General features: G+C 43.0%; 2 protein-coding genes across 2 annotated transcripts; one reads left to right on the forward strand and one right to left on the reverse strand.

The window, feature by feature from the left end:
• Positions 1-1,616: 1,616 nt before the first annotated feature.
• LOC137280748 (mucin-2-like) lies at positions 1,617-10,274 on the reverse strand. Its single transcript, XM_067811967.1, has 5 exons — positions 9,667-10,274; positions 9,276-9,498; positions 7,125-7,482; positions 3,927-6,790; positions 1,617-1,670 (listed from the first exon to the last, which is right to left on the reverse strand). Exons 1-5 carry the CDS (start codon positions 10,272-10,274, stop codon positions 1,617-1,619), a joined length of 4,107 nt encoding a protein of 1,368 aa, XP_067668068.1.
• A 46-nt stretch (positions 10,275-10,320) lies between these two features.
• LOC137280749 (uncharacterized) lies at positions 10,321-11,220 on the forward strand. The gene is made up of 2 exons (XM_067811968.1): positions 10,321-10,876; positions 10,985-11,220. Exons 1-2 carry the CDS (start codon positions 10,321-10,323, stop codon positions 11,218-11,220), a joined length of 792 nt encoding a protein of 263 aa, XP_067668069.1.
• Positions 11,221-21,297: the final 10,077 nt, after the last annotated feature.

Here is a 21,297-nt window from a genome sequence, read left to right on the forward strand (position 1 = left end):
AGGTACGAACTGTCCTAACCACTACGTTCTGCTACCTACCATCAGTTTCTGTTAAATGTACGCACTGTCCCAACCACTACGTTCTGCTACCTACCACCAGTTTCTGTTAAATGTACGCACTGTCCTAACCACTACATTTTGTTATCTACCATTAAATTCTGTTCAAGGTACGCACTGTCATAACCACTACGTTCTCCTACCTACCATCAGTTTCTGTTAAATGTACGCACTGTCCTAACCACTACGTTCTGCTACCTACCACCAGTTTCTGTTAAAGGTGCGCACTGTCTTAACCACTACGTTCTGCTACCTACCATCAGTTTCTGTTAAATGGACGCACTGTCCTAACCACTACGTTGTGCTACCTATCACCAGTTTCTGTTAAATGTACGCACTGTCCTAACCACTACGTTCTGCTACCTACCATCAGTTTCTGTTAAAGGTGCGCACTGTCCTAACCCCTACGTTGTGATACCTACCATCAGTTTCTGTTAAGTGCACGCACTGTCCTAACCACTACGTTCTTCTACCTTCCATCAGTTTCTGTTAAAGGTGCGCACTGTCCTAACCACTACGTTCTGCTACCTACCATCAGTTTCTGTTAAAGGTACGCACTGTCTTAACCACTAGGTTCTGCTACCTACCATCAGTTTCTGTTAAATGTACGCACTGTCCCAACCACTACGTTCTGCTACCTACCATCAGTTTCTGTTAAAGGTACGCACTGTCTTAACCACTAGGTTGTGCTACCTACCATCAGTTTCTGTTAAATGTACGCACTGTCCTAACCACTACGTTCTGCTACCTACCATCAGTTTCTGTTAAAGGTACGCACTGTCCTAACCACTACGTTCTGCTACCTACCATCAGTTTCTCTTAAATGTACGCACTGTCCTAGCCACTACGTTCTGCTACCTACCATCAGTTTCTGTTACATGTACGCAGTGTCCTAACCACTACGTTCTGCTACCTACCATCAGTTTCTGTTAAATGTACACACTGTCCTAACCACTACGTTCTGCTGCCTACCACCAGTTTCTGTTAAATGTACACACTGTCCTAACCACTACGTTCTCCTACCTACCATCAGTTTCTGTTAAATGTACGCACTGTCCTAACCACTAAGTTCTGCTAACTACCATCAGTTTCTGTTAAATGTACGCACTGTCCTAACCACTACGTTCTGCTACCTACCATCAGTTTCTGTTAAACTTACGCACTGTCCTAACCACTTCGTTGTGATACCTACCATCAGTTTCTGTTCAGTGCACGCACTGTCCTAGCCACTGCGTTCTGCTACCTACCACCAGTTTCTGTTAAATGTACGCACTGTCCTAACCACTACGTTCTGCTACCTACCATCAGTTTCTGTTAAATGTACGCACTGTCCTAACCACTACGTTCTGCTAACTACCACCAGTTTCTGTTAAATGTACGCACTGTCCTAACCACTACGTTCTGCTACCTACCATCAGTTTCTGTTAAAGGTGCACACTGTCCTAACCCCTACGTTCTGCTACCTACCATCAGTTTCTGTTAAATGTACGCACTGTCCTAACCACTAGGTTGTGCTACCTACCATCAAATTCTGTTAAAGGTACGCACTGTCCTAACCACTACGTTCTGCTACCTACCAAGACGAGTGTTGGATGTGACGACATCAGGGCGTCCTGGAATGAAAAAGACACAATTTAAACAAAGTTCCAAAATCTTAATATAAGGCACATTGTTAGTAAATATAATGGTTCTGAACTGAATGTTATAAGTCTTGATTTCTCAAGTTCTACCGACAACCTCTGTTTTGATGAGGTTGTTGTTGTGGTTTGAAACCTGTGATTGACCAGTCAGAATCGAGCATTTTCCATACATGATGTACAATTCCAAATTATCACTAGATGCCTTGGGAGGCCTTCCTTTAAGCAGACTACTCTCAGGCATATTAGTAAATCGGACAAGATGGACTCCCACTGTTTATAGCTCACTCTTCCTGCTGGCAGGAATATCATGGTATGAATTCTAAGCATACAAACAATGTTTGCCGAGGGTCACGGCATCACCATCAAAGTTGCCTCAACCGGCTCAGTAAACGAAGTGCAGTGCTCTATTGGGCACAAGACCCCTGAAGATCCGGGTTAGAAATGATCTTCAGTAACTCACACTTGTTCTAAGAGGCGACTAACGTGATCGGCTTGCTCACTTAATTGACACATGCTATCGTATCCCCATGAAGTAGATCGATGCTCTGCTGTTGATCACTTGATTGTCTGCTCTAGACTCGATTATTTACAGACCGCCGCCATAGTGTTGGGATACTGCTGAGTGCGGCATAAAACTAAAGTCACTCACTCATTCCATTCTGAGCGCCTGAAACCGATGAATGTATACGTATATATTTAAAAGTTTGAACGCAACACACCATCGCTGGTAGGCTTCACCTATATGGTTAACACCTATGATTTGAGATTTGGTCCAAGATTAAACTTTAGTTAACATGACACACCATGAGTTAACCGGGACAGTGTCTAAAGCGGCGTAAAACTCAGTTTCACTCACTCACTCTTGAATATTTCAACGCACTGGCTTCTACGAGTCGTGTGATGCAACAGTTACTGTGGGTTATAAACATCAAAGAGAACAACTTACAGCTGACCAGTCCTTCTATTCTGAAATACCAGTGATATACTTGTAGCCATAACACTCTCGAGATGACAACTACCAATAAGCAAATATTCTTCTCACGGAAAGCTAAGCAACTCAACTTTTCAGTCCATTACATTTTCATTTATGGAAATTGCAAAGCATGGAATGATGCAATAGAATTGTGAAACATATGTGCACGATTATTACAATGAAATGGAATGGTATTGTGGCACACTCGACTTACAAGTAACCATAAGCATATACCCGTGAAACGATCGTGCAAGATGCGCTACATAGATGGAGCAATATATGAACATTAAAGTTCAAGTTTTGGACAGTGGAGCAGCGTCCTGTCATTGTAAGCTGACAACTAAACGAAATGATTATAACACTCGCTCACTCATTCACACATTCAAGCCGTCACTCTCGCACTCACCAACAACTCGCGTCTCACACGCTCACTCACTCACTTACTCGTTCACTCAAATGAATGACAGATGTAAGTAAGATGCTCAACCGAAGCAGTTGGCAGAACTTCACGATGGTTGCATGACATATTCGAGCACAGTGGGCAACCAGGTAGATTAGCTAAGGCCAGACAACCTAATAAATATCAACGTCATGCAATCTTAAAAACAGCAAAAGTCAGGAATGTTAAAATGTTGAGACATTCCGTTAAACATTATGTTAATAATGTTACCCTAGCTCCGAAGATCTCCTCGATACAGCGAAAGTACCAGGCGTGTGTCACTGCTAATTCAAGGTGGACACATACACTACTGGCCACTTACATTTACTTGTAAACCAACTGTTCATTCACGGCAATACAAGCTCAACACTGATTTCGTGTTTGTCTGTAGCAATACTTTTGCCCTTGAACATACAATCCAGTAAAGTAAGTAATAAAATCACTCAGTATAAGAAATAAGCATACCATATGTTACCGGACCAACTGCTGTAGTTCTGGCAGCAGGGAATCTTGAGGAATGTATACGTCTGGATGTGGTTAGGGGTGTGATTCGGGGTATGGGTGGGGATGAGATTTTGGGTGTGGTTGCTAGTGTGGTTAGGGCTTTGGTTCTGGGTGTGGTTACGGGTGTGATTTGGGATTTGGTTGTTGGTGTGGTTGCTGGTGTGGTTGCAGGTGTGGTTCTAGGAGAGTTTGGTGGTGAGGTTGCGTGTATGGTTACGGGTGTGGTTAGGGATTTGGTTGTGGGTGTGGTAGCTGGTGTGGTTGCAGGTGTGGTTCTAGGAGAGGTTGGTGGTGAGGTTCCGTGTATGGTTACGGGTGTGGTTAGGGATTTGGTTGTGGGTGTGGTAGCTGGTGTGGTTGCAGGTGTGGTTAGGGATTTAGCTTTGGGTGCGGTTGTGGGTGAAGTTACAGGGGTGGCTGCGGGTGGGTTTTGGGATTTAGTTGTGGGTGTGGCTGCGGGTGTGGTTTTGGATTTGGTTGCAGGTTTGGTTCTAGGAGAGGTTGGCGGTGAGGTTGCGTGTATGGTTAGGGATTTGGTTGTTGGTGTGGTTGCGGGTGTGGCTGCAGGTGTGGTTAGGGATTTGGCTGCTGGTGTGGTTAGGGATTTGGCATTGGGTGTGGCTGTGGGTGAAGTTACAGGGGTGGTTGCGGGTGTGATTTGGGATTTAGTTGTTGGTGTGGTTGCTGGTGTGGTTGCAGGTGTGGTTCTGGGAGAGTTTGGTGGTGAGGTTGCGTGTATGGTTACGGGTGTGGTTAGGGATTTGGTTGTGGGTGTGGTTGCTGGTGTGGTTGCAGGTGTGGTTAGGGATTCAGCTTTGGGTGCGGTTGTGGGTGAAGTTACAGGGGTGGCTGCGGGTGGGTTTTGGAATTTAGTTGTGGGTGTGGCTGCGGGTGTGGTTTTGGATTTGGTTGCAGGTTTGGTTCTAGGAGAGGTTGGCGGTGAGGTTGCGTGTATGGTTAGGGATTTGGTTGTTGGTTTTGTTGCGGGTGTGGCTGCAGGTGTGGTTAGGGATTTGGCATTGGGTGTGGTTAGGGATTTGGCATTGGGTGTGGCTGTGGGTGAAGTTACAGGGGTGGCTGCGGGTGTGTGTAGGGATTTAGTTGTGGGTGTGGTAGCTGGTGTGGTTGCAGGTGTGGTTAGGGATTTAGCTTTGGGTGCGGTTGTGGGTGAAGTTACAGGGGTGGCTGCGGGTGGGTTTTGGGATTTAGTTGTGGGTGTGGCTGCGGGTGTGGTTTTGGATTTGGTTGCAGGTTTGGTTCTAGGAGAGGTTGGCGGTGAGGTTGCGTGTATGGTTAGGGATTTGGTTCTTGGTGTGGTTGCGGGTGTGGCTGCAGGTGTGGTTAGGGATTTCGCTGCTGGTGTGGTTAGGGATTTGGCATTGGGTGTGGTTAGGGATTTGGCATTGGGTGTGGCTGTGGGTGAAGTTACAGGGGTGGCTGCGGGTGTGTGTAGGGATTTAGTTGTTGGTGTGGTTGCTGGTGTGGTTGCAGGTGTGGTTAGGGATTTAGCTTTGGGTGCGGTTGTGGGTGAAGTTACAGGGGTGGCTGCGGGTGGGTTTTGGGATTTAGTTGTGGGTGTGGCTGCGGGTGTGGTTTTGGATTTGGTTGCAGGTTTGGTTCTAGGAGAGGTTGGCGGTGAGGTTGCGTGTATGGTTAGGGATTTGGTTGTTGGTGTGGTTGCGGGTGTGGCTGCAGGTGTGGTTAGGGATTTGGCTGCTGGTGTGGTTAGGGATTTGGCATTGGGTGCGGTTGTGGGTGAAGTTACAGGGGTGGTTGCGGGTGTGATTTGGGATTTAGTTGTGGGTGTGGCTGCGGGTGTGGTTTTGGATTTGGTTGCAGGTTTGGTTCTAGGAGAGGTTGGCGGTGAGGTTGCGTGTATGGTTAGGGATTTGGTTGTTGGTGTGGTTGCGGGTGTGGCTGCAGGTGTGGTTAGGGATTTGGCTGCTGGTGTGGTTAGGGATTTGGCATTGGGTGTGGCTGTGGGTGAAGTTACAGGGGTGGTTGCGGGTGTGATTTGGGATTTAGTTGTTGGTGTGGTTGCTGGTGTGGTTGCAGGTGTGGTTCTAGGAGAGTTTGGTGATGAGGTTGCGTGTATGGTTACGGGTGTGGTTAGGGATTTGGTTGTGGGTGTGGTTGCTGGTGTGGTTGCAGGTGTGGTTAGGGATTTAGCTTTGGGTGCGGTTGTGGGTGAAGTTACAGGGGTGGCTTCGGGTGGGTTTTGGGATTTAGTTGTGGGTGTGGCTGCGGGTGTGGTTTTGGATTTGGTTGCAGGTTTGGTTCTAGGAGAGGTTGGCGGTGAGGTTGCGTGTATGGTTAGGGATTTGGTTGTTGGTGTGGTTGCGGGTGTGGCTGCAGGTGTGGTTAGGGATTTGGCATTGGGTGTGGTTAGGGATTTGGCATTGGGTGTGGCTGTGGGTGAAGTTACAGGGGTGGCTGTGGGTGTGTGTAGGGATTTAGTTGTTGGTGTGGTTGCTGGTGTGGTTGCAGGTGTGGTTAGGGATTTAGCTTTGGGTGCGGTTGTGGGTGAAGTTACAGGGGTGGCTGCGGGTGGGTTTTGGGATTTAGTTGTGGGTGTGGCTGCGGGTGTGGTTTTGGATTTGGTTGCAGGTTTGGTTCTAGGAGAGGTTGGCGGTGAGGTTGCGTGTATGGTTAGGGATTTGGTTGTTGGTGTGGTTGCGGGTGTGGCTGCAGGTGTGGTTAGGGATTTGGCTGCTGGTGTGGTTAGGGATTTGGCATTGGGTGCGGCTGTGGGTGAAGTTACAGGGGTGGCTGCGGGTGTGATTTGGGATTTAGTTGTGGGTGTGGCTGCGGGTGTGGTTTTGGATTTGGTTGCAGGTTTGGTTCTAGGAGAGGTTGGCGGTGAGGTTGCGTGTATGGTTAGGGATTTGGTTGTGGGTGTGGTTGCTGGTGTGGTTGCAGGTGTGGTTAGGGATTTAGCTTTGGGTGCGGTTGTGGGTGAAGTTACAGGGGTGGCTGCGGGTGGGTTTTGGGATTTAGTTGTGGGTGTGGCTGCGGGTGTGGTTTTGGATTTGGTTGCAGGTTTGGTTCTAGGAGAGGTTGGCGGTGAGGTTGCGTGTATGGTTAGGGATTTGGTTGTTGGTGTGGTTGCGGGTGTGGCTGCAGGTGTGGTTAGGGATTTGGCTGCTGGTGTGGTTAGGGATTTGGCATTGGGTGTGGCTGTGGGTGAAGTTACAGGGGTGGTTGCGGGTGTGTGTAGGGATTTAGTTGTGGGTGTGGTTGCTGGTGTGGTTTTAGATTTGGTTTCGACTGCGGTTTTGGGAGACGTTGTGGATGAAGTTGCGTGTATGGTTCTGGGTATGGTTAGGGATTTGGATTTGGTTGTGTGTGAAGTTACAGGAGTGGTTGCGGGTGTGGTTTTGGATTTGGTTGTGAATGCGGTTATGGGTGAAGTTGCAGGAGTGGTTGCGGGTGGGGTTAGGGATTTAGTTGTGGGTGTGGTTGAGGGTGGGGTTTTGGATTTGGTTGTGGATGTGGTTATGGGTGAAGTTACAGGAGTGGTTGCGGGTGGGGTTAGGGATTTGGCTGAAGGTGTGGATCTGGGAGAGGTCACGGTTGAGGTTGCGTGTATGGTAGCGGGTGTGGTTTTGGATTTGGTTGCTGATGATGTAAGGGATTTGACGGTGGGTGCGGTTGTGGGTGAAGTTACAGGAGTGGTTGCGGGTGTGGTTAGGGATTTGGCTGAAGGTGTGGATCTGGGAGAGGTCACGGTTGAGGTTGCGTGTATGGTAGCGGGTGTGGTTTTGGATTTGGTTGCTGATGATGTAAGGGATTTGACGGTGGGTGCGGTTGTGCGTGAAGTTACAGGAGTGGTTGCGGGTGTGGTTTGGGATTTGGCTGAAGGTGTGGATCTGGGAGAGGTCACGGTTGAGGTTGCGTGTATGGTTAAGGGTGTGGTTAGGGATTTGGCTGTGGTTGTGGTCGTGTGTGAGGTTACAGGAGTGGTTGCGGGTGTGGTTAGGGATTTAGTTGTGGGTGCATTTACGGGAGTGGTTGCAGGGTTGCTTCCGGGAGTGGTTGCGGGTGTGGTTAGGGATTTGTTTGGGAGTGTGGTTGGAAGTGCTTTTGCAGGTGTAAATTCGGATGTCTTTGAAGCTGTGACTGTGGGTGTGGTTGAGAATGAGGTTGCGACTGTAGTTACCGGTGTGGTTGTGCCTGTGATTGTAGTTGTGGTTCTGGGTGTAATGGACAATCCACTCGACGATACAGCGCCAAGTGATGTCAATGAATTGGCGGAAGTAGCAGTGTATTGAGTGTTTGAGCGGATACTGCGTGTTGTGGTATATCCAGACGATGATGTTGAGGAAAAAGAACTGATGGACATAGAGGATGCAGAAGAAGGTGCATTGGTGAATCCATTATTACGATTAATGGCCAAGGATGTAGTGGATGTAGTTAAAAGTGATGCAGTTGTTGCAGTAGAGAAAGGTTTAATATGTGCACTGACGGTTAAGGCTGTTGATACACTGAAGAAAGGAGTATTGGATGCTATATTGGATGTAGTACTGTCGATAAAAGAGGATGCACCTGTCTGGGAAGTTGCAAGTGGAGTGTTCGTGGTAGATGGGAATGAATTTGTGGAAACAACCATGTGTGCAATGTTTGATTGGGCACTATCTGTTGATGTGTATGGAGAGGATGGTGCTATGGAAGATACACTGATGGCCATAGAGGATGCAGAAGAAGGTTGATTGGCCAGTCCAGTTTTGAGATCAGTGGCCAAAGTTGTTGTGGGTTTTAACGATGATGCAGTTGTTGTTGCAGTAGAGAAAGGTGTAGTATGTTCACTGCTAGGTCCAGCTGTTGTCGTACTGAAGAAATTAGTACTGGGTGCTATGCTGGATGCAGTACTGTCGATAAAAGAGGATCCAGTAGTTGTGGTAGTTGCAAGTGGAATGTCACTGCTGGATGGGAATGAATTTGTGGAAGCAACCATGTGTACAATCTTTGACTGGGCACTGTCTGTTGATGTGTATGGTGAGGATGGTGCTATGGAAGATACACTGATGGCCATAGAGGATGCAGAAGAAGGTTCATTGGCCAGTCCAGTTTTGAGATCAGTGGCCAAAGTTGTAGTGGGTGTTAACGATGATGCAGTTGTTGTTGCAGTGGAAAAAGGTGTAGTATGTGGACTGCTAGTTCCAGCTGTTGATGCACTGAAGAAAGGAGTACTGGGTGCTGTATTAGATGGAGTAGTTTGGGCAGTTGCAAGTGGAATGTCACTGCTGGATGGGAATGAATTTGTGGAAATAACCATGTGTGCAATGTTTGATTGGGCGCTGTCTGTTGATGTGTATGGAGAGGATGGTGCTATGGAAGATACACTGATGGCCATAGAGGACGCAGAAGAAGGTTGATTGGCCAGTCCGGTATACAGATAAATGGCCAAAGACGCAGTGGGTGTTAACGATGATGCAGTTGTTGTTGCAGTGGAAAAAGGTGTAGTATTTGCACTGCTTTTTCCAGCTGTTGATGCACTGAAGAAAGGAGTACTGGGTGCTATATTGGATGAAGTAGTTTGGACAGTTGCAAGTGGAATGTCGCTGCTGGATGGGAATAAATTTGTGGAAATAACCATATGTGCAATGTTTGACTGGGCGCTGTCTCTTGATGTGTATGGAGAGGATGGTGCTATGGAAGATACACTGATGGTCATAGAGGATGCAGAAGAAGGTTGATTGGCCAGTCCGGTATAGAGATAAATGGCCGAAGATGTAGTGGTTGTCAACGATGATGCAGTTGTTTTTGCAGTAGAGAAAGGTGTAGTATTTGCACTGCTTTTTCCAGCTGTTGATGCACTGGAGGAAAGGGTCGTTGGTGCTATGTTAGATGAAGTAGTTTGGGCAGTTGAAAGTGGAATGTCGCTGCTGGATGGGAATAAATTTGTGGAAATAACCATATGTGCAATGTTTCACTGGGCGCTGTCTGTTGATGCGTAAGGAGAGGATGGTGCTACGGAAGATACACTGATGGCCATAGAGGATGCAGAAGAAGGTTGATTGGCCAGTCCGGTATAGAGATAAATGGCCAAAGACGCAGTGGGTGTCAACGATGATGCAGTTGTTGTTGCAGTAGAGAAAGGTGTAGCATGTTCACTGCTAAGTCCAGCTGTTGATGCACTGGAGGAAAGAGTACTGGGTGCTATGTTGTCTGTAGCACTTTTGACAAAAGAGAATGCAGTAGTTTGGGCAGTTGCAAGTGGAATGTCGATGCTGGATGGGAATGAATTTGTGGAAATAACCAAGTGTGCAATGTTTGATTGGGCGATGTCTGTTGATGTGTATGGAAAGGATGGTGCTATGGAAGATACACTGATGGCCATAGAGGATGCAGAAGAAGGTTCATTGGCCAGTCCAGTTTTGAGATCAGTGGCCAAAGTTGTAGTGGGTGTTAACGATGATGCAGTTGTTGTTGCAGTGGAAAAAGGTGTAGTACGTGGACTGCTAGTTCCAGCTGTTGATGCACTGAAGAAAGGAGTACTGGGTGCTATATTGGATGAAGTAGTTTGGACAGTTGCAAGTGGAATGTCACTGCTGGATGGGAATAAATTTGTGGAAGCAGCCATGTGTGCAATGTTTGACTGGGCACTGTCTGTTGATGCGTATGGAGAGGATGGTTCTACGGAAGATACACTGATGGCCATAGAGGATGCAGAAGAAGGTTGATTGGCCAGTCCGGTATAGAGATAAATGGCCGAAGATGTAGTGGGTGTCAACGATGATGCAGTTGTTGTTGCAGTAGAGAAAGGTGTAGTATTTGCACTGCTTTTTCCAGCTGTTGATGCACTGGAGGAAAGAGTCGTTGGTGCTATGTTAGATGAAGTAGTTTGGGCAGTTGCAAGTGGAATGTCACTGCTGGATGGGAATGAATTTGCAGAAGCAGTCATGTCTGCAGAAGAAGGTGCATTCGTAAATCCATTATTGAGATCAATGGCCAATGATGTAGTGGGTGTTAAAAATGATGCAGTTGTTGTTGCAGTAGAGAAAGGTGTAGTATGTTCACTGCTAGTTCCAGCTGTTGTCGTACTGAAGAAATTAGTACTGGGTGCTATGCTGGACGCAGTACTGTCGATAAAAGATGATGCAGTAGTTGTGGTAGTTGCAAGTGGAATGTCGCTGCTGGATGGGAATGAATTTGTGGAAACAACCATGTGTACAATGTTTGACTGGGCACTGTCTGTTGATGTGTATCGTGAGGATGGTGCTATGGAAGATACACCGATGGCCAAAGAGGATGCAGAAGAAGGTTGATTGGCCAGTCCAGTTTTGAGATCAGTGGCCAAAGTTGTAGTGGGTGTTAACGATGATGCAGTTGTTGTTGCAGTGGAGAAATGTATAGTATGTGCACTGCTAGTTCCAGCTGTTGATGCACTGAAGAAAGGAGTACTGGGTCCTATATTAGATGAAGTAGTTTGGGCAGTTGCAAGTGGAATGTCGCTGCTGGATGGGAATGAATTTGTGGAAGCAGCCATGTGTGCAATGTTTGACTGGGCGCTGTCTGTTGATGCGTATGGAGAGGATGGTGCTATGGAAGATACACTGATGGCCATAGAGGATGCAGGAGAAGGTTCATTGGCCAGTCCGATATAGAGATAAATGGCCGAAGATGTAGTGGGTGTCAACGATGATGCAGTTGTTGTTGCAGTAGAGAAAGGTGTAGTATTTGCACTGCTTTTTCCACTTGTTGATGCACTGGAGGAAAGAGTCGTTGGTGCTATGTTAGATGAAGTAGTTTGGGCAGTTGCAAGTGGAATGTCACTGCTGGATGGGAATGAATTTGTGGAAGCAGCCATGTGTGCAATGTTTGATTGGGCACTGTCTGTTGATGCGTATGGAGAGGATGGTGCTATGGAAGATACACTGATGGCCATAGAGGATGCAGAAGAAGGTTCATTGGCCCTTCCAGTTTTGAGATCAGTGGCCAAAGTTGTAGTGGGTGTTAACGATGGTGCAGTTGTTGTTGCAGTAGAGAAAGGTGTAGCATGTTCACTGCTAGGTCCAGCTGTTGTTGCACTGAACAAAGGAGTACTGGGTGCTATGTTGGATGTGGTACTGTCGATAAAAGAGGATGCAGCAGTTTCGACAGTTGCAAGTGGAATGTCGCTGCTGGATGGGAATGAATTTGTGGAAACAACCATGTGCACAATGTTTCATTGGGCACCGTGTAATGATGTGTATGCAGAGAATGGTGCTATGGAGGATACACTGGTGGCCATAGAGGATGCAGAAGAAGGTTCATTGGTCTGTCCGGTATTGAGATCATTGCCCAAAGTTGTAGCTGGTGTTAACAATGATGCAGTTGTTGTCGTAGTGGAGAAAGGTGTATGGGGATCAGCGGTGAATGTTTTTGTATGTATGGATGCGATAACAGGTGTTATCGCATATAAAGTACTGTGTTTTGTTCCCGGAATGATATGTGTGTTGGTTGAAGCAATGGTGTTAATGGCAGAGTCAGCTGTATGTGATGCTGTGAACGCCCACGAGCCTGCAACTGAAATTACAAAACGTGCAGTTGTTAATTAAAACTACACCTTGCAGATAAAGTACTGTAGAGAAACCGTAAATGGGTGACATATCTGCTGAATATACATCATTTCTGCAATTGATCTTAGAACATAAAATACGCTGCTGACTGCACATACGATAAATGGTATTTACGTTATAAATCTCGATAGAAACTCCAAGTCGTTTTGGTGGAAAAGCAATGCGGATTTATGTTCAGTAAAGGATGCCCCTTTGGAGAGAATACACCCAGAGCATGTTGGCATGTAGGAGACTGATATCATGTTTACAATTTCAGTTGATGACAGGTGAGTTTCTGATGAAAGGTGAAATATAGGATTGTAATATTGTGATAAGGAACCTAGATTCATATCTATACGATTAGAGCTGACGATCACAGGTGTACGTCCAACCGATATCACCTTCCTTGCACAAAGAAATTGCTTTGATGGTTTATTCTAGAAAGTAGTCTCTAATTTATTTCACTCTGAAAGCAATAATCCCGACGTCTATAATTCATGAATTGTGGCGTTAAACGAACCAACCAACCAATATTAAAATCCTTCCGGTGACCATACCTGCTGCTGTAAACATCATCAGTATTGGCAGCGCAATGCGAGCTACAGTGACTTCCATCCTTCATGAAACTCACGAAACGCCGAAGGTGCAATATTACGTGGAGGTGACCAGCTCCTATGACGACGATCAACTCACGTTCTGAATATGAGGGAAAATGGCAGATCAGTGGAAGCGGTTTCTCGATTCAATATCAGATCATGAGCGTAACTGAACCCTTGTTAATCTGAGTGGAAATTCTTATTCTTACGCATTTAGAACTTACGAAACGGATCTGCCATCCACCTTTCGCACAAATGATAAGACCCAGTTGCAAGTGTGGAAGATCCTTGCATTACTGACAAGAAATGCTGAGAGCTTACAAGGCTAATTAGGAGGCACAGTATCACTGGTCTTATATGTTAGGCGTTAATACCGACGGGCAAACGAAGTGAGAGAGTAAGTGAGTGAATATTGTTTAACGCCGTACCAGCACTTTTTGACACAACATTCACGAATAATAGTCAACAAATTTCTATGTATTGACTAAGGATAACGTCAGTTCTAGTGAGAACCGTCAAAACGTTGCAGTCCAAATACTTCTCACATGTGAATGATGAACGGCGGCGGCCGTGAATACGTGCAAACACCTAGTTGCAGGTACAGAAACGTGCAGAAAACATGGACAAAGTACTGTGACTATGTGTCCCAGTCCACCCAGCTGTGCATGGGTACCTCATAAGGATGGGACAGCCACATTAAGTCGGTGCGCCTATTAGTTGTATGATCCCCTGGGAGACTGAAAATACGATGTGCCGTTGTGATGGATATCCAATGATCTGGAGAAGAAGCAAAGCGCCCTTGAGCAGTTGAACTGACGAATTGGAAATCGGCGCTATACAAATGTCTTGTACATATAAACGGCTTATTTTACACTAGACGTTCAGTCTTTGGATACGATAACGTGCATGGCTTAAATCATGTTTTACAGCAGCCCCTCGCACCAAGTTGTGGTGAGGTCTCCGTGAGGTTTCTACCATCACCGAAAGCATCGCCAGCGGCTACTCTCCAATGGTCGCGTTATATTTGGCGAATATAGTGAATTGGTATCTCCAATGGCTCAGCTTCTACGACCGGGTCCAACTCGCGCAATCAGTTGCAGTATGATCGCACACGTGTCAATAAACTCGCAGGTAGTTCGTAGACAGCAGTTACTCGAAATGTGTTCGGTTCCTTTGATCACGTTTTTCATCTGCTCCACCATAGTGTTGCTCCTCTAAGACCATGGCTTTGCTATAAATGCTTTTAAGGTAAAGGCATCATCGGCCAGTGTGAGGTATGGCAGATTACGTGGTTGAACACCAGTACTGTATCAGCATCAGATTGTTCAAATGTTAATAATCAGATAAACCAGTGATTCACTTCATGAGCCTCGATCAACGGAACTGAGATACGATGGCATGTGTCAACCAAGTCAGCGAACCTGACCACCCACATCGCCTTTTACAGCAAGCTAGCATGGTGGACGTGATGTGATTAATCGGAGAAGGCTGAATATTCACACACGTTCATTTCTCGGGATCCGACGACAGAGAATGTTTAATGCACCATTTGCATATGTGATGTATTCATTTCGAGTAGAAACCGAAACGTTACACAGTGGATATCAGTCGCTTATGAAGACATGCCGTCAAAGATCATCGCCATCTGCAGTCAGTACAATGTAAGACCAGGGACAGAATTTGGTCTTTAGGATGCCATGTTGTCGTCACAGACCATCAGATGGATCGGTTGATCCTCGCTGACTTGTTTGCGCAGACCGATGATACGCTGTTGATCTCTGGATTGTCCGGTCCACCCTGCTTAATGGTCGCTTAAGTCAAAACGAAACATCCAGTCATTATGGAACATGGTGAATCGACCTTCGTCTGTAAACACCACTCGCTGCGAATGTTGTATCAGCCTGCGACCTACAGTCTTTGCCCACTATAACCTACTATAACCTACTATAACCTACTATAACCTACTACAACCGACGACGATGTTCCTAAATCACCACAATGTTCCTGGCTGCCGCCGTTTCCGTTGCCGTGACGACACGGTTGCGCAGTTGAAGAATACGCAGATGGCGGTCTTCCCGTGGGGTCGTCACACGTGGTCCGCCTGATCTCGGCCTCACTTGGGTGCTGACAGTCTGCAATGTGGCTGTTGTTGGCACCCATCTGTCTCATACATATGGCCCCTCTCTCTCTCTGTTTCTGTCTCTTTCTTGCGCTGTTAACAGTGGCATAACTTCGGTGCCTTTCTGTCAGGTGACATGTATGGCCAGCGATTCGCTTCCTTTTTGTACCATTTCTCGACACGCATTTTGCAAAATCTCCGGGATGCACATTTTGCCATTTTTCGCAAATGCACGCGCTTCTGTAAACCAACATGTTGCGTTTGGGAGAATGATTAGTGTGTGGGCGAGCAGTTTCGGCTTGAAAAGATTTTACTAATTTGGACTTTTGCCAAAAATACGAACTGAAAAGTGTCCACTTTCAGTATGCCTTTGAGTTTATTTGACATTCTGTTGGAAGTAGAGATGCCGTTTGTACATGAGAATCTTGATGTTCGTTCTAGCCCGGTCAGGCCAGTTGCGAAACTCATTCCAACGCAGAAAACCGGTGTTACGTTACCTTCGCGGAGAAGGCCTTGAGTTAGCCCTCCAAAGTCAATGTTAGATAGTTTCCTTTTTCACAGATTATTTCAAATGGGTTATCATATCAATACCATTGCCCATTGTAGAAATGAGAAAAAATATTTTGAAATCATGGTTTCAGTAAGGGACATGGATCGTCATTCTTCCCCAAATTCGAGTATTCAACCTGATGAAAGTACTGCACTTTACCAAAGACATAGCAGTGATCAGTTCATCGGCACTCAATATTTAGCTATTAATGAACCAAAATCAGACAGAGGTAATCAGTTCTTATCTTCTGTTTAGTTACAAAATTTTAAAACTGTAAACTGAAACATTCAAACCCCCAAAATTAAATTTTAATATGGATTCACTAGGTTCCGGTTCAATGTATATAACGTGAAACGGAAAATATAGCTGTTCGGTTTATGTTGTACATTAAATGAGTTTTTTGTTAATTAGGTACGAAATTAACACTACTTTCTCAATAATTTCAAGACCATCTTGCACGATCTCACATATGTCAGTATCTATCACTGCTAGTATTATTTTCTAAAACATGCAAACACATTATAACAACTTACCTGACAAAAGATTTCACACCGTCCAATGTCTATCTAGTATATGATATTAATCTGAATATGTTAATCAAACGGATGCACTTACAAGTGCACTTACAGGTGCATAATCAATATTGATATTAACCCCTACAGACTGGCTACCAAGTTACGTTAATGGCACATGTCTCCTTCAGTCAAAAGTAATGTTTACCCCACCCTAAGGTGTAATATATAGAGAGAGCTTGCACAGCTGCGTCGATAGGGATTTCAAGTGTCTATATGATTCAGATAATAAATAAAAAATTAAGGCCATGTTTTCATGTTCCAATGATATAAAATATGTCTTTGTAGCTTGCTCCCTTCTGTGTGTCAAGTTAGGACTCGCTGGCCATTCCTAAGTTGTCCCGCCCGGCCTTTACTTCACTCGCTCATATTTGACATGTACAGGGATTTATGTTAAACAGCAGCAATTTAGACACAATATTGCTGTGTAATGTGTTTCCTTCTGATCCCATTTCATATGTAACTGTTTGGTTGGTTTGATATGTGTGGATTGGTTTGTGGGTTTATTGTTTAAGGCCTCACTCAGCAATATGTCAGCTGTATGGCGGAATATATAAGGAGTAATCCATATGGTTTATATTAATACGATGATACGACTGATACGATGATGTCTCAACTAAGTGAATGAGCCTGACAACCGATCCCGTAAGTGGTCTCTTATGAAGGCTTGCTGAAAACCAATTCAAATTTGATGTGTCTTGATAATTATATATAATTTGATGTGACTTGATAATTATTTATAATTTGATGTGACTTGATAATTATATATAATTTGATGTGACTTGATAATTATATATAATTTGATGTGACTTGATAATTATATATAATTTGATGAGACTTGATAATTATTTATAATTTGATGTGTCTTGATAATTATTTATAATTTGATGTGACTTGATAATTATTTATAATTTGATGTGTCTTGATAATTATTTATAATTTGATGTGACTTGATAATTATATATAATTTGATGTGACTTGATAATTATATATAATTTGATGAGACTTGATAATTATTTATAATTTGATGTGACTTGATAATTATATATAATTTGATGAGACTTGATAATTATTTATAATTTGATGTGTCTTGATAATTATTTATAATTTGATGAGACTTGATAATTATTTATAATTTGATGTGTCTTGATAATTATTTATAATTTGATGTGTCTTGATAATTATATATAATTTGATGTGACTTGATAATTATATATAATTTGATGAGACTTGATAATTATTTATAATTTGATGTGTCTTGATAATTATTTATAATTTGATGAGACTTGATAATTATTTATAATTTGATGTGTCTTGATAATTATTTATAATTTGATGTGACTTGATAATTATATATAATTTGATGTGACTTGATAATTATATATAATTTGATGAGACTTGATAATTATTTATAATTTGATGTGACTTGATAATTATATATAATTTGATGAGACTTGATAATTATTTATAATTTGATGTGTCTTGATAATTATTTATAATTTGATGAGACTTGATAATTATTTATAATTTGATGTGTCTTGATAATTATTTATAATTTGATGTGTCTTGATAATTATATATAATTTGATGAGACTTGATAATTATTTATAATTTGATGTGTCTTGATAATTATTTATAATTTGATGTGACTTGATAATTATATATAATTTGATGAGACTTGATAATTATTTATAATTTGATGTGTCTTGATAATTATTTATAATTTGATGTGTCTTGATAATTATATATAATTTGATGAGACTTGATAATTATTTATAATTTGATGTGTCTTGATAATTATTTATAATTTGATGTGTCTTGATAATTATATATAATTTGATGAGACTTGATAATTATTTATAATTTGATGTGTCTTGATAATTATTTATAATTTGATGTGACTTGATAATTATATATAATTTGATGTGGTTGCAATATCTTATCAATATTGTGTTACTAAGTAGATACCTGTATGATCATGGGCTGGTAGTCACGTAACACTAAGACTTCTTATCTGTATTTCTTTGGGAGTGCCCGTGTTATTTAAGTACTTGTTTTCCTTACATTACAGGTTCAGGGAGCCTCTACCGCTGTGTAAACAAAACTTTAAAATAAACGATCAGCAAGCAGAAAAAATCAATATATTCTGGTATTTGTTTCAAGGGGTTCACCGTCGTGAGTGTAAATACACGTTTTGGACACACTGTTGGATTACTAAAGAGTTAATATCATAGTGCGCCCATGTAGTCATTCCAACCAGATAACAGGCAAAAAAGTAAAGATTCCAACCAGATCCCGGGCATAAAGGTAATGATCCTATCAAGATCACAGGTATAAATGTAAGGATTCCAGCCACATCACAGGCTTAAAAGTAAGGATCCAAACAATATTACATACTGAAGGATACCACAGGATCACAGGCATGAAAGTAAGGATTCCAACAAAGATCACAGGCATGAAAGTAAGGATTCCAACAAAGATCACAGGCATGAAAGTAAGGATTCCAACGAAGATCACAGGCATGAAAGTAAGGATTCCAACAAAGATCACAGGCATAAAAGTAAGGATTCCAACAAAGATCACAGGCATAAAAGTAAGGATTCCAATAAAGATCACAGGCATAAAAGTTAGGACTCCAACAAAGATCACAGGCATAAAAGTAAGGATTCCAACAAAGATCACAGGCATAAAAGTAAGGATTCCAACAAAGATCACATGCATAAAAGTAAGGATTCCAATAAAGATCACAGGCATAAAAGTTAGGACTCCAACAAAGATCACAGGCATAAATGTTAGGATTCGAACCAGGTGACCGGCATAAACCTACGGATTCGAGTCAGATGACAGGCATAAAACAAAACATCTTTCAGTTTTGGTATTGATGTCTGTGCTATGTAATAGAATGCCTTCTATATGAAGGCTGGTCGTAAAATATTATGACCAGATATGCCAGCTGCAATACAAATAACGTGAGAACAGCCCATCGGCATCAGAATGCGATGAAATGCAAACCTACAAATTCACTAAATTTGACCCCTGGGTGTCCTGTACATGAAGAAATTGGTGGGTATCTGTTGTCATCTGGGCCGGCCGGCACTTGACGATCGAATTACGTCAGGCGACGGGGTGCTGAATTAGTTCATACCACAGCCAGATAAATGACTCATGTAACGTTCCCCGCACTCTTCCAGCCCTTGGTATTTGGAGTTTTGTTAGATTGTTTGCTGAACTGGGATTTTTCTTGTTGTTTTTTGTGTTGTTTCTGTTTTGTGTTGTTTCTTTACTGATCATCGAGAATGGTTATTCTATTATATTCACACGTCGTACTGTGTTGAAGTGGGAAAAGATATACATGTACAGATATGAGAATATCACCCTTGCACCTGTAAACATAGTCAGACACAATCATCAACAGTGTTTCTTATGGCATATTCAAGCTTCCGTACATGAGTTAGTGAACTAAGGTGACAACGGCAAGGTTTCGACCAAATTCCTACTATAACATTGGGTATATAGTCATCCTGCACAAGGTCCATCAATGATCAGTCTTCAAAACACGCGAGTGACATTACTCGGTGTGTTACTCATCATCATGTTCATGTTACAACGGCAGTTTTTCAAAAAAAGTGTTTTCCTTTACAGCAACTTATAAACATCGAAATACCTGCACGTCCACACAGTAGCTGTAACACACAAACATTAACTTGGATTCAAATCTCCTGCGATGACTTGATCGCGTGGTTTGTTGATAGACGCCATCAGTAGATATAAATTTCATTCTACAGCACAGACAATAGAAACTATGTCAAAACAATGGTAAAACAATGCGGTAATTAGCTAAAACAATAGCCCATGACCCACATCCCTCATCCCTCATCCCTCATTTCGTGCTCCAATTAGCAAAGACAATGAAACCAGTGACCGTAAATCCCCCATCCCTCATTTATCCCTCATCCCTCATCCCTCATCCCTCATTTGGCCCACATTTCATCCCAAAAATAGCTACACGTGACAGTCATTATCTAATCATATCAATTTCATTAAGCCTAGTGATACATAATATCACCATGATGAAAAGAAGTTAATGATGTTTAAGGAAAAATTATCAATGGATGTTTCACGCTATAGTTGATGGTTATTTGTTACAAAACGATTGGAATGCTGTCTATTCAAATAAGTTGTTTATACAGAACAGTCACGACAGGGTGGAATGACCGGTTGATACCCAGTGCACGGTGTACTCTATATATAGAATCAACAAACCAGGGGTAGCATGACTGGATGATGAAACTTAAACCTTTGAATAGTGCCATGTCATGATTAGTCATCCCTTTCACATTCTTTTTTTAAAAAACACACGTTCCACTACGTCTATAAATCTACCAATGAGCGATGGTGATTATTGTGTGTTGTCCAATGACATACAGTAGTTTGAATTCACCAATAGATGTGCGCATGCTCGCATCCATCACTGCTTACAGCAATGTTATTCCAACTGAGTACAAGCAACAGACAAGGTGTGTCTTTGCTGAACAGACATCATGGGAACAAGAGTTACAGATCGGTTCGTATTCTTTTATACAAAATCTTCACCATTTAGCCAGCACTATCCTGTTAGGATTGAAGTTGATGGTAAAATCTTCAACTGTGCTGAGCAGTATTATATGTACATGAAGGCAATGACGTTTGGCGATGTGGTTACAGCTGAACACATTTTAAGAGCCTCTTCTGCTGTTATGCAGAAGAGATTAAGAAGATGTGTGAAAAACTTTATTCAACACAAATGGGATGTTGTGAGTTACCATGTTGTGAAGAAAGTTACCCTGGCTAAGTTTACTCAGTCTTCCACTCTTCGACATGCATTAATGAACACCTCCACAAAAATATTAGCTGAAGCCAGTCCATATGATAGACGGTGGGGTGTTGGACTCTCTCTTCACGGTCCCAAGCTATTAAATCCATCTAACTGGAAGGGACAAAACTGGTTGGGGAAAGCTTTGATGGAGGTCAGACAAGAGCTTATGGACAAAGTTGTTGAGAGTGAAAAGTGTTAAATTCTTGTTTACAGTCAACTGAATGGTAAAGCAGCTTTCTATTCCTGGAAGCAAGGTCTACAATCATCACACACCTTGCACGAAACAGTTGTCATGCAATCTAACGAATGGTTTCAAGATCGCAGTGAATGTGTCAAGGATGCTAAGAGAAAGTTTCAAGATGATTCTAGGTCAACGAAAAGAATCATCATCAAGAAGACAAGAAAACTGTTCTTGTGTGTCGACGAAGTTGATAGTGGAAATCACATAAAGC

This window comes from Haliotis asinina, chromosome 4 (genome assembly GCF_037392515.1).
Source record: "Haliotis asinina isolate JCU_RB_2024 chromosome 4, JCU_Hal_asi_v2, whole genome shotgun sequence".
Taxonomy (NCBI): domain Eukaryota; kingdom Metazoa; phylum Mollusca; class Gastropoda; order Lepetellida; family Haliotidae; genus Haliotis; species Haliotis asinina.